This window comes from Chenopodium album, chromosome 1 (assembly GCF_948465745.1).
Source record: "Chenopodium album chromosome 1, dcCheAlbu1.1, whole genome shotgun sequence".
Classification (NCBI taxonomy): Eukaryota; Viridiplantae; Streptophyta; class Magnoliopsida; order Caryophyllales; family Amaranthaceae; genus Chenopodium; species Chenopodium album.
In genome coordinates, this window is record NC_137834.1 from 74,999,178 (window position 1) to 75,011,358 (window position 12,181).

General features: G+C 36.9%; 1 protein-coding gene across 5 annotated transcripts; it reads left to right on the forward strand.

The window, feature by feature from the left end:
- Nucleotides 1–676: 676 nt before the first annotated feature.
- On the forward strand, nucleotides 677–3,699 carry LOC145602714 (uncharacterized). 5 transcript variants are annotated; one of them, XM_081659029.1, is made up of 9 exons: nucleotides 677–1,020; nucleotides 1,476–1,536; nucleotides 1,628–1,671; nucleotides 1,779–1,847; nucleotides 1,929–2,006; nucleotides 2,094–2,780; nucleotides 2,862–2,999; nucleotides 3,087–3,167; nucleotides 3,271–3,699. In XM_081659029.1, the coding sequence occupies exons 6-9, from the start codon at nucleotides 2,649–2,651 to the stop codon at nucleotides 3,334–3,336; spliced, it is 417 nt and encodes a 138-aa protein (XP_081515155.1). In that variant the 5' UTR covers nucleotides 677–1,020; nucleotides 1,476–1,536; nucleotides 1,628–1,671; nucleotides 1,779–1,847; nucleotides 1,929–2,006; nucleotides 2,094–2,648; the 3' UTR covers nucleotides 3,337–3,699. The 5 variants fall into 5 exon arrangements, with proteins under 5 accessions (XP_081515155.1, XP_081515213.1, XP_081515035.1 ...); XM_081659087.1 differs by having other exon boundaries at nucleotides 1,628–1,666; nucleotides 3,252–3,699; XM_081658909.1 differs by having other exon boundaries at nucleotides 1,628–1,666.
- Nucleotides 3,700–12,181: the final 8,482 nt, after the last annotated feature.

Sequence of the window (12,181 nt, forward strand, 5' to 3'; positions counted from 1 at the left end):
TTGTCCCTTTATTCGTGGTTGCCTTTTATGATCCGTGAATAGTTTACAAGTTCCTTAAAAACTTGTTGGCGGCTCTCTACTTTCCTTGTCCCTAATCGTATTATGTCAATTCCCACTTCCTATGAGTGTCAAGCATATTCACACATGCTTTAACGTAGGCACACTTTAAATGACACCTACGGTTAGTAATCTCAATGATATTGCATATATTTTAGCCCTATATTTGAATATTTTTTTTTTTGTAAAATTTGAACATTTCGTAACTCCTCCCTTTTAGACTGAAAAGACTACATCAAAAGGAATTTCGCAAAAAATGAAACTTCGTAATTTTAAAGTCAAACCTGCTTATCATTTGCTGCTACACACTAAATTTCAGCTTTTCCACCTGTTTTACTTCCTGAAAAATCCCTTTAAAAAATAAAAATGCCTTTATAAATCGGTAATTCCCGTATTCCCTTCTTGAGAAACAAGAAGAGGATCTCTTAAGGGTATTTGTGTCAAATTCTGTCTTAGTACAAGAGTAATACGGTCCTTTTGAACTGAGTCAACAACTGGGAATGGACATGTCATTTTGACGCCCCATTCAACGACGTTAACGCGGAAAATAGTTACCCCCCACCTGGTAACACAATTACTCACTCAGTTTTACCATCCCCTCTGGTAACTCAATTACTCACTCAGTTTTACCCTCCCCCCATTAACCCCTATTAGATTTCCTTCCATTAGAATCGGCGGATCTGGAAGTTTCGGGTGTGGGTGTCGTCGGGCGATGTTGTTTGTGGATTTACTCGGACTAGGCTGCGCGGATCTGGTAGTGTAGGGTTCGGGTGTCGTCGGATTAGTTGTTGTTGTTTGCGAATTTACTCGGAGTAGGCGGCGGATCTTGAAGCGTCGGGTTCGGGTGTTGTCTGAGTAGGCGGTGTTGTTTGCGGATGTACTGGAAGTGATTGGAGAAGAACGGCTGTGAAGCTGGTGTAGCTGGTAGGGTGAAGCTGCTGTAACAGAAGCCGTAGTTAGTCTGTAAGTTCCCTTCATCCTTTTTTTTCAATTGATCAGCTGTGTTACTAATTGTAATGGTTATTGACTTTGAGGTATATGCTAATTGCTAGGCTTATTATATTATTTTGGTTTTGTTTGCTCACTTTTAGAATTTTTAATTTATGCATGTTTTGTTGAATTAAGGTAAGAGTTGTTTTGAATTACAATTTACTGCAGCTTAATGATTTGGGTTTTGTTGGGGCAATTAGGATTGGTTAATTTATTCAATTAAGGATCGAATTGTTGTCGAGTACGATAGGATTTATTAATACTAGGCCTATGAATTGAATATAGCAATTGGTGGGTGGTAGAATAACCGATTTTTGCTTGCTGACTTTAATTTGTATGTGTTAAATATAAACATTGTATAGGTTATTATTGTTTCAAATTTGAACGAAAATCAATAAGAGTAGACATGTTACCGATTGTATGTGCAGGACGATGTCGGTATATAGGATCACTGGTAAACGTAAGAGCACTGTGTATGAAGAATCTGTGGTGAGTAATTGTTTTGCTATTGTAGTGGAGACAGTAGTTATTATAGTGTATTGGAACTTTGATTTTTGTTGAGGTTTTTCTGTGTGTGTAGGTTGGTGATACTGATGGTTCTTAGTTGAAGAATGATAAGGTGAGGTGTGCAAGTTTTTTGGTTTGTGTTTAAGGTTTTTGTGTGTATGGATTATGCTGTGTTACCTGGTTTTACTTTGTTTTCTGACTATATCATTTGTTACTAAATGTAGGAAGTAGTCGAGGTTTCCTTTAATAAGGCTATCCAAAAGATATTGACATTGCACCCTAATCTGTTTAAGGTTTGAACATGTGAATGGGATTATTTTGTGATATTGTTTATTGTTTCAGTATGTTTGATTGTGCTCTACACTACTCTGTAGGATGATAACATAAGTGTTGGGAGCTGTTTGAAAGCTAGAGCAGAGGTGATTTCATGGCGTAACAATTGTTGTGGCAGGGTCAGTGAAATCCGAGTTTATGCACACTACTCTGTAGGATGATAACGTATTGTTTTTTATTGATGTTGTGTTTCATTATATCTGCAGCCTCCTAATATGAAATGTCGTGTTGAATCATTTGGTAGAATTTGTCAAAAAATTGATGAGCGTAGGAAACGATGGGTTAATGAAATAAGATTTGGGGGCTTGTTGCACCTTGCGTTTGATATGCATTTGCCTCGGCAATTGTCTTACTGGGTTATGACTCGCATTGATCCGATTAGCCAAAAGATGATAACTTCCGGTAGAGAGTTTATGTTCTCAAAGAACCAAGTGAGGTGGGTTTTAGGCATTCCAAATGGTTTTAGAAGTGTTCCGACCACTAAAACCATGACTTAGGAAGGGCGTATGAAAGTTCAAAATATACTTCTACGATATGGGAAATCGTGGGAATCTAAGTCCAGTAAACCCTATGGTAGGGTGTATACGTCAGTTGGTATACCAGTTACCGGGGAGATGATGGATAGGTTAGAGGGAAACTTTGAGGAAAGTGAATAAGAGGTTTTCAAGACCTTTTTTTTTATTGTTGCGTTGGAGATGGTATTGTGCCCAACACAATCACCCTGACTTGGGGCTGATCTTCTTCCTGCTATTAGCTGTGCAATGGATGCGGTTCAATATGACTGGTGTGGTTTAGTCCTTTCCAGATTCATGGACAGCGTGACCACCTTTGCCCGTCGGTTTTACGCAAACGGATTTGCTAGTGGCTGTGGTGGATGCGCAATATTTGCTGTTGTATGCCTCTTTAACTCTCATTTCCCTAATTCAATAGTATTTTTGTTTGTACAGCTTTCTAATCTATTTTTTTTGTGATAGATATTCTATTTGGATAGGTTGGATAGAGATCCTGTGGATTGGGATGCATTTCCTAGAATTAAGGTTTGGAATATGAAACAGATAGGTATGGCAGCTAAGTGTGACAAGTTAAGTTCAGGGGACTATGGGAACTTAGGGGTAAGAAATATGTTGATTTGTTTTTTATCTGTGTTATGACAATGTAGTTTTTTATTTGTTCTCTTTGACAATGGAAAAAGGTTGTAGGTGTTGGATGTTGCGTATGGGGAGAAACACCCTAGAGATGCACGGGATATCGAAGGTCCATCCCAACATGGAATCCTGAATGTAAGATGGTGTGATGTTGGTTTTATATGCCTGTTGTATAAGTATGTGTTTGTTCCATGACATATTGCGGTGTTTGATTAGTAGGAATTACCACAATATGTAGTTGGATTTACGTCTCGGCAAAGGAGGGGTTAACTGGCTTCGTCCATGGGATCCAAGAAGAGAATAAGTTGTCCACCGACGCATGACTAATATTGGTTTAAATTCTATTTCCATTCTAATAATCAGTTTTCTCAATTTTCGTTTGTGTTGTTTTACGTAATAATCTTTTTTTTAATAATCATCTCTTAATAATCTGTTTGTGCACTAATTCATAACAACAATTTTCTAATGAGTGTTGTATTGAACCTGTAGTTGATTAACTTTCATGGCTGTAATTTTAGGCTCACTAGGATATTATTATGTTGGGCAACTACAACTGGCCACTTGTGATCCATTAGGTTCAGAAAATTATGTTGTATTTATGTTAGCAATGCTTGAGGCCCAATATCATGTATTCCGAACACACAGTTGTGGGTTTTTATAAAGGTTGAGGCCCAAATTCATATATTTCATAATATTTCAAGGTTTACAAAAGTGGTATTACATGCAGGTGATTTTGTAGCAAAGGCCTGAGAGGCCCTATGTCAAATATGTCGAACTCATTGTGGGTCTACATAAGTTAGTTTAAATGCATATGAGAATAAGAGAGATGAGCGGTTTACATTCTTTTACCGAGATAGTACATGAAATTTTTTGAGTCTGATGACTTGACTTTCATATTTGAACCAAAAATTGGGGTAAACTAATAACCTAGTTGAATCTAATAACTACAATGAATAGCCCAACAAGATCCTCTTGTAGGTGAAGTCGGATACCCTTAGCGAATATAATAACAACAAATCCACCAATTTATCCACCCTTTGACCTTCCAATTATAAATCGTCCATAGCCTTGGCATATAACTCTTTCCATGTTTACTGATACCCTTGTCTCACTTAGAATCAGTATGTCGAGAAGGTGGACTGAAATAACATGGTTGAAATTTCCCATAAATGTTTTCCTTGCCATATCACGACAATTCCATGCCACCATTCTTACAGACTCTTGATTGCCATCTTTGGTACTGACTTGAAACATTGTAGTAATTTTCCTCCCGTCTAATGGGTTGTTTGTCACCATATTAGAAACAAATGACAGACCATAACATACACAATTACCACGTACATTGATTAGCTTGATATCATTTGAATAGCTATGTGTACACAGGAATTGGTCACCACTGATGAGGTTACAGGTTTCCCTAATATGGGGCAAAACAGAGCAGGGGTCTATGACGTTTTAAATAGACCTAGGGATGACTTGCTCGTAGCCGTCTCCCTCATTGCCGCCATCATGGTCAAGCACCCACCGAATCGTGATTTTTAATGCAGCGAGGAGCATAGCTAGGTCTGAAAGGTCTGGTAGATGCGCAGGGGACACCTTGTTCCCCTTTCGTATCACCAGAATGTCACCCTTGAAGCTTGATCCCCTAGCCATGGTTTGTGCCACCTCACGCGCTGTTAGTAGTTGAGTAGGGACTGTTCCCCCTACCCCGAGCACGCACGACTTAATTTCCCCCATGAATCCGTTCCCGTTATAGCTGCTTCCACCAATTGGTTACGGTAGTCGCCTCTGAACTTGCAAAGAATTTGTGTGAGTAATCAGCAAGGGAATTGCCTTGTTGGTGTTGCACACAAATTGTTTTCTGTTCTCAGACACGGTTACAACTGACTTGTTTGGAGCAACACTCCTAATACATCTCACTGGTATTTCAATTTCATCTAGGGCCATGGCTTTTTTTTTTTATATGTATGTTTATGGTGGAATAGGACTGTATTCCCACGAAGTGAAGGTTTTATATTGATTGGAAAATTCCGCGCGGTTCACACATTTTAACGCGCCAAATGATTTGCCTAATAGTAGGGAATTCCCGCTCCCACACACCATGAAAAATGGTCATCCGCACTACTAGTATATGGTGATCTTTATTACAACTTATGTTGCTTTTCCACGTGGGGGTGATGGATGGGGCCCATTTATTGCTATTTGTTTAAATTCAATTTTTTTTTATATAACGTACTGTTATATGTTTAGACGGTTTACAACGAGTTCGAATTAGTATTATTAAGTTGTGGTCACATATGAGTATCTGTAATTGGGGTTGGAAAGTACGAGTTGGAAAGATTGTACTCTAATTTTTAAAAAAAAATTTAACTAGTAATTGGATTAATTCACAAAGGGATTGGTTTGAAACGTATTTTATTATTTTTAAGAAAAAAACAATTACGAACACTTTTATCAATTTAGATGAGTTGATTAAAACAAGATTGAGTGTTTGCAATCGGATTCGGGTTAACCTTATTTTAAAAGACATTTTTTCAATTTAGGTACATTAGATGAATAAATCACGATCGGGTCTTTGCAATCGGATTGCGGGTTTTAGGTACATCACATGAGAAAATCAAGATCACTTTTGTCTTCATTAGTTTTAGGGTACTTATTGATCGTAATCATGTGACGGTAATGAAAACAGTGTATTGTTGCAAACTCAGTTTAGGTCGTCTATGTATCTTTAATTGTTTTGGTTTGAAGCTTGTATATGTTGGATTAATTATTAATTGACGTTGGTGAAGTACAATTTATGGTTGCGAAACTACCCCTATAAATAACTTCAAGCGTGTGGGAGTTGGTAAATTAGTTGCAAAATTTGAATGTCCGTGTAAACCCATCTTCCCTCTAAGTTATTAAAAAAAACAAAATAAATGAAATAAAATAAAATACATAAAAACTCAAATTAACCAAGTAGTCCATATTGTTAGGAGCAAAAAATTACATATGTTGTTCTTATAATTATATTTGTCCCAATATTCCATATCCAATTTTACAAACAAGATCAATTTCACTTAAATTACTGCTGGTGGTAAGCCCAATTTATTCAGTAGTTGTATTTAATTTTTATTCGTGTACTAATTTTATAATATCATTTTTGCCTTATCTTTACAAATAGTTACTTGTTTTTGCCTTGCCTTTAAGTTCAATATTTATGACAAAGGCGTATATGTAAATACATGGCCAAATTAAAATTAAACAAACACAGCAACATAATATTACTAGCTGGGACCAACCCAGGACATGATTCGATTACAAGAACAACCTACAGCTAATACCGTCTACTACTGGACATATTGTGGTTTGATACACCACTTAATTGAGCTGCTACACCAACACAACAACACAAATTGAACCTCCTAAACGCACTTAACATATCATACATGACTAACACTTAACATAAATACTACAGCCGTCTCCTGCTTGCAACAGTGCGACACCTCCAGCTTGTAAATAAACAACAAAAATTATTAAAATAAATTCACAACATTATAAGGAAAAAAAACAAGGAAAAAAATTTTTGACTTAAATTAACTGACAACAATTTATAACCTTAAAAAAAAATTTTAAAAAAAAAAAAAACCCAAAACCCAAAAAACCAAAAAAAAATTGAAGGTACTTAATTAATTGGTTTATTTTACAATACACTTCAATAATAAGATCTTTACATGGAATTAAAATGCTTGTTTGCTATTTACCTTTGAACTTACTGCCCTCCTTGAACTTTCCTCATGGTACCAACCACGCGGAGGCGGCTAGAAGCAGACTCAACCACATGCACCATACCACCCAACCTAGCTGGATCCCATAAGATTGCGCTTCCTCCATGCATCCCCAACCCCGCATCTATTTTCCAGTTCAATGTCGTACTAAGCGACCCAATAACACTGGTGAAATTAATTGCTTGCACCCCAACCTGAATTAGAATCATCAGGGCAGGGTTGTGGGTCGCAACCACCTCGCGAAAGTGCGGCTTGAACGACGGCCTGGTAAACCTACGGACATTCTAGAGAATGACACATGTTCCATACTCCAACTTCCTTGAACCATCTTCATCATCAGTAAGGAGTCGAACTGTGCAGTGGCGACTAGAAGGATCATCGTCAATGAATTGGTCGCTGAACACGGTGAAAGTGAGGCATGTCATCCAGGAACAAACCTAAGAAAAGCCAATAATAAATGTCAATACAATACCTACTAAAAATTATATGCGACAGCGCGGAACCGGGTTAAGTGCATAAATTAAAATATGGCAAACCTCTAAATAGATAATTTCATCAGTGTAACACCCAATTTCGCAGGAGAAATTTTTAGGTATGGTGTAAATAGGCCCGCTGCGCCTGATGATGGGCTTGGGGTCCATCTTTTGAACCAGCAACTTCGGAATAATTGGTGTTTCCCCCTCATACTCAACTGTCTCAACCCCCTCCAGTTGCCTGATAATTGCTTACACACCGGCACATCCAACCACATCAGCGATGTTGGGTAGATGTGCCGGGGCGATATCGCCCACTGTGTTGATCATCATCAACTTATTCAGCATCCCCTGTCTCTCAACAGGCTTGGCGATAATAGCCTTGAGGATATCAATGTCAATGACATTGGTGGTAAGCCGACATGTGTCGCTGAAAAAGTAAACGTAGTCGTTGAAGTTCATCTCGGGAGTCGGGTTGTCGTTGTGTTTGAACAAGTGAAAGGTTGTTTCCGGTTTCACACCATAGAAACCAGGTGGGTATGGAACCTCGTCTGACATTATTTCTTAAAATTTTTTTTGGAATGATTTATGGAAAGGGGAAGAGGATCTACTTTACTTTGAGGAGTTTATATGTGGGAAGGGCTTAGCAACCGAGTACTTCCCTTTGTAGGCCGTAAAACGGGTCCCACCACTTACCAATAAATATATTGCACACCACCCTTAAATGTTTATTTTATGTTCTATGGTATTCCTTTTTTTTGTTACACCCACAAATAGTATTTGGCATGCAAAGTAAATTTTGTAGATCTTAAAAATGTAATAGAAATCGGTAGATTTTAGCCTTAATATGGACGTTTAAAAATATATTATTAGGGGATACATTCTTCGAAACGGCTATTTTAATATGTTAAAGTTTATTTTTTAATTATCAAATAACCTTTAATGACACCGGGATTTTTAACTACAATATAGCTTTTTTGTTTGTTTTATTTTAATGATCAGTCAAATGTACAACGATGGACACAAATCCGTCTTCAGTTCTTGGCTCTGAACAAGCATGGGTGTCCACTTGTGAAAACGGATAGAATAGTAATCCAAAACGTTTCCCCTAAGAGAATGTTAATAGATAATTTAAAATTTGTTTTTAATATATAATTAGAAATTTGAGACCTTAATACATGAACCAACCCTATAATAAGATCACGGAGAATGTTAATCAGTATGTCAACATGATTCACGTTTACATTTCTCAAAATCAGGCGAACAGTTGTGATTGGTTCATACTTCATCCTAGGGGCTTGTTGTCATTTATTGCACTCAATTGATCTGAACTTTAACTAAACTGTAGTGATTGAAAAGAATAATTTATAAGGGAAGGATTATTAAGGTGTAGTGTCCTAATTTGAAATGATATTTTATGATTTTTTATCACCCGACCTATTATTAACCGACTCGTCATAACCCGGGAAAAAAAATGGTGACCCTAACCCGATGTGAAACAAACCTTAATCGAGTTTCCCTATTTGAGACCCAAACCCAAACACTAACATATACACGACCCGAGCACTAATCTATAGACGACCCGAACTTTATGTAGACCTGAACCAAACCTTAATCCGTCTTAACCCATATTATCTTCACACTACAAGAAAATTGTATTTTCGTAGTGATTATTTTAACCTTTATTATCGATTGTAATTGCAACAAAAACCTTTCCCAACGAATAGTCATGCGAAACTGTATCCCATGTTGCTAGCAGTGGTTTTCAAAATCGATGGGGTTGGCCTCAATTATCGATACGAAAACTACATAATAATACATATGCACACTATTTTTTCACAACTTTATAAATGTGAAAAAATAGTGTGCATATGTATTATTATGTTTTTCGTTTCGATTTTATGGGAAAACCACGGCGATTGTAAAATGATACGATTTCATTAATTATTTCCCAAATATACTTGTATATTGTAGCGATAGAACAATCGCTACAATATAATTTCTACGAACAGACAGTTTTCTTGTAGCGTCGCCTGCTTTCAACCCTACCTATTCTCCCCGAAGTTAACTCGACCTGCTACAAAACCGACCCGATTTACAACCCTAGCTATTTACTAACCTGAACTGAATCAAATGAACTTGTTATTGACCCGGACCCAAAAACAACCCGATCTATTACTTAAAATACATGTATAGGTTGTCATCTCATGTTGGTATTGGAACAGAAGTTCAATCATAACTCTATTCCTTCAATATCTAAGTAGAACCGAACCCGACTCAAACTCGAGAATGACCGGAGTTGGAAACACCCGACTTGATTAAATACCCCAAATTATGTACCCGAACTGAACCCGACTTGAACATGACAATGACCCGACTCCACCCTACCTGTTGACCCGAATTGATTCAGCAAGTATCGTGTAATTAATTTTTTTTGTCTCCTTTTTAATATTATTGATTTTTGTTATGTTGTAAATAGTGAATGCACATTTTTAAAACACTGTTTTATGGGGTAATAATTCACGGTAAATGGGTTTTGAAATGGTTAATATCTGTATTATTGTAATCTAAATGCACTAACAACGGCTCACACATCAATCCATCCACCTCTAATTGTAGGGAATATTTCAAGCGTTACCCCTAGCTCGAACCCAACTAGGATCATACATTAAAGTACAGTGGCGTCCAAAGGTAAAGAAGATAGAGCAAAAAAGTCGCCAACAAGTTTTAGGAACTTGTAAACCGTTCACGAGGTGAAGGTTACACCCCTTAAAGATCCAGGAGATCGTCAACTCCAATAGGTCTGAAACCATGACTGGTAATTCGGGGATGAAGGTACAAATCCAACCTAAAAGAGATTGAACCTGCCCTAATAATAGGCCTCTACTTTATTCTGATCATATTCATGTGCACTTTCTGACTAACATGCAATCAATAGGATTAACCCTAAACCTGTTTATCTATGTTGGTTGAATATTAATGCACAAATAAAACTATTATTGGCGATCACTTGAATTATAATCTAATTAACCCTAAACAAGATTATTAATTATCTTATGAAGCGTGATTACAAATACCAATTCCCTTTAAACATGCATAAAAGGTGTGATCAAGCAATAACAATAAATATAATCAAGCAACATAATAATAATCATAATTATTATAATAATAATAATCATAATTAATATAATCATGTTAAAGCATAATAATAACAATAGCAAGATCCTAGGCATGATACAAACAAGATTAATAACAAACCCTAGCATGTCACTAAACAATAAAAATCAAAGCTTTAACCCTAACATGATACTATTATGAATATTAGGAAGAGAATAAAAGGCATCGCAGGAATCATGATTGATATAAGCAAATCACCCTAAATATCATACTAAAGAAAGCATCCTAACATTATACTAGGAACATCCTAAACATGATACTAGTAATCAAAATAACAATCTAGACATGATTTCTATATCATAAAATCAATAAATCAATTAAAGCACTTACTTGGATGCCTCGTACCTCTTTCTACTAACAAAATACACACGTTAGTAACTTCAAGGAAAATAATAATTAAAACAATTAAATCAAATAATTGAAATAGATACTTGGGACCAAACCCTCAGAAATTAAAACCTTTCACGTATAGGACGAAGGCAACTTCGAACTTGGCTAGCTGTGTCTAGTGCTAATGTCTGAGAAATTTTGTTTGTAAAAGCTAGGCTAAAAAGAGAGAGAGAATCAAGAATTTCTTGATGAGAGTTGGTAAGAATTGGTGAATGAAAACGGAGTTTTTAGAAGACTATTTATAGAGAAAATCAGCCAAAAAGATAAAAAATCGAAACAGTGTTCTGACGCGCAAAAACGAGGTTAGCGCCGACGCTGATATTAGCGCCAGGCGCTAACGCTAGCGCCAGGCGCCAAGCTTAGCGTCAGGCGCTAATGCTGGCGTTTGGCGCTAATTAATTTATTGACGCGTTTTCTAAAATCAGATAGAAATTAACCGTACAAGAGGATAAAATCGTATTTTCCTCAAAAACATTCTTGTATTCTGATTAAAACTCTAAAAAGTCAACAAAAGTCAATTTATCAATGCTAATTGAACTAGGAATGAAAAGAACCTTCTAGAAGAATCTAGAAGACTAAAACCATTCCTAATTGCATTAGGAATGATAAATCCATATTAGGCCCTCCTCTAGATCATTGGGCCGCATATAAGGCTCAAACCGGGCCTCGTTTAGTAATTTGGCCATAACTTCCTCAATATTTATCGGAATTGGGCTTATAATATATCGTTGGAAAGCTCTTTTCAAGCCCTATCCAACTACACTACTATTGGACCCATATCATGGACCAACCAAACTGGATAGGCTGTTTTCTTAAAAAAGGTTTTCAATAACAGAGAGAAAAGAAAAGAAATTAAAACTATCCGCAACACTAGACTTTCCACACTTTCACTTCATTCGATTATGATTCGACGTGAAAGGTACTTATCACCGGGTTTAACTTTGGGGAGACACAAATGGGTGTCTACGAAAGCCCCCACTTTGACTGAGTTTGGAGAAACGCATGTTTCGAAAACAAAAGTCAAAGTATCGATAGGGACGTATAATGACTCAGAACGTTCTGCGATCCTAAATCATTCTTGTAACGTCGATACCTGCAAACTAGCGTTAGTTAAACAAATAAAAGAGTTAAGAAACGCGTATCTTGCACCGTCGAGCACATGTCTCTTGCGGTAACCGATTTGCTACTGCTGCATTGCTGTAGTATTTGTCGTGATAACCTTCCACAATTTAGGGAACGCCATCTTGCTGCTTGTTTTGACGATCTTCCGCATTCTAGGGAACGCCGTCGATCAATGTTGCTACAGCTTGAGCCTTTTCTTGAATCATAGTGACAACCTTTC

What these genes read in the sequence shown, in the direction of transcription:
- LOC145602714 (XM_081659029.1), top strand. Translation starts at nt 2,649, where the DNA reads ATGGATGCGGTTCAATATGACTGGTGTGGTTTAGTCCTTTCCAGATTC. An exon ending in GGGACTATGGGAACTTAGGG is followed by an intron (nt 3,000 to 3,086) that starts GTAAGAAATATG and finishes AAAAGGTTGTAG; the next exon opens with GTGTTGGATGTTGCGTATGG. An exon ending in CCCAACATGGAATCCTGAAT is followed by an intron (nt 3,168 to 3,270) that starts GTAAGATGGTGT and finishes CACAATATGTAG; the next exon opens with TTGGATTTACGTCTCGGCAA.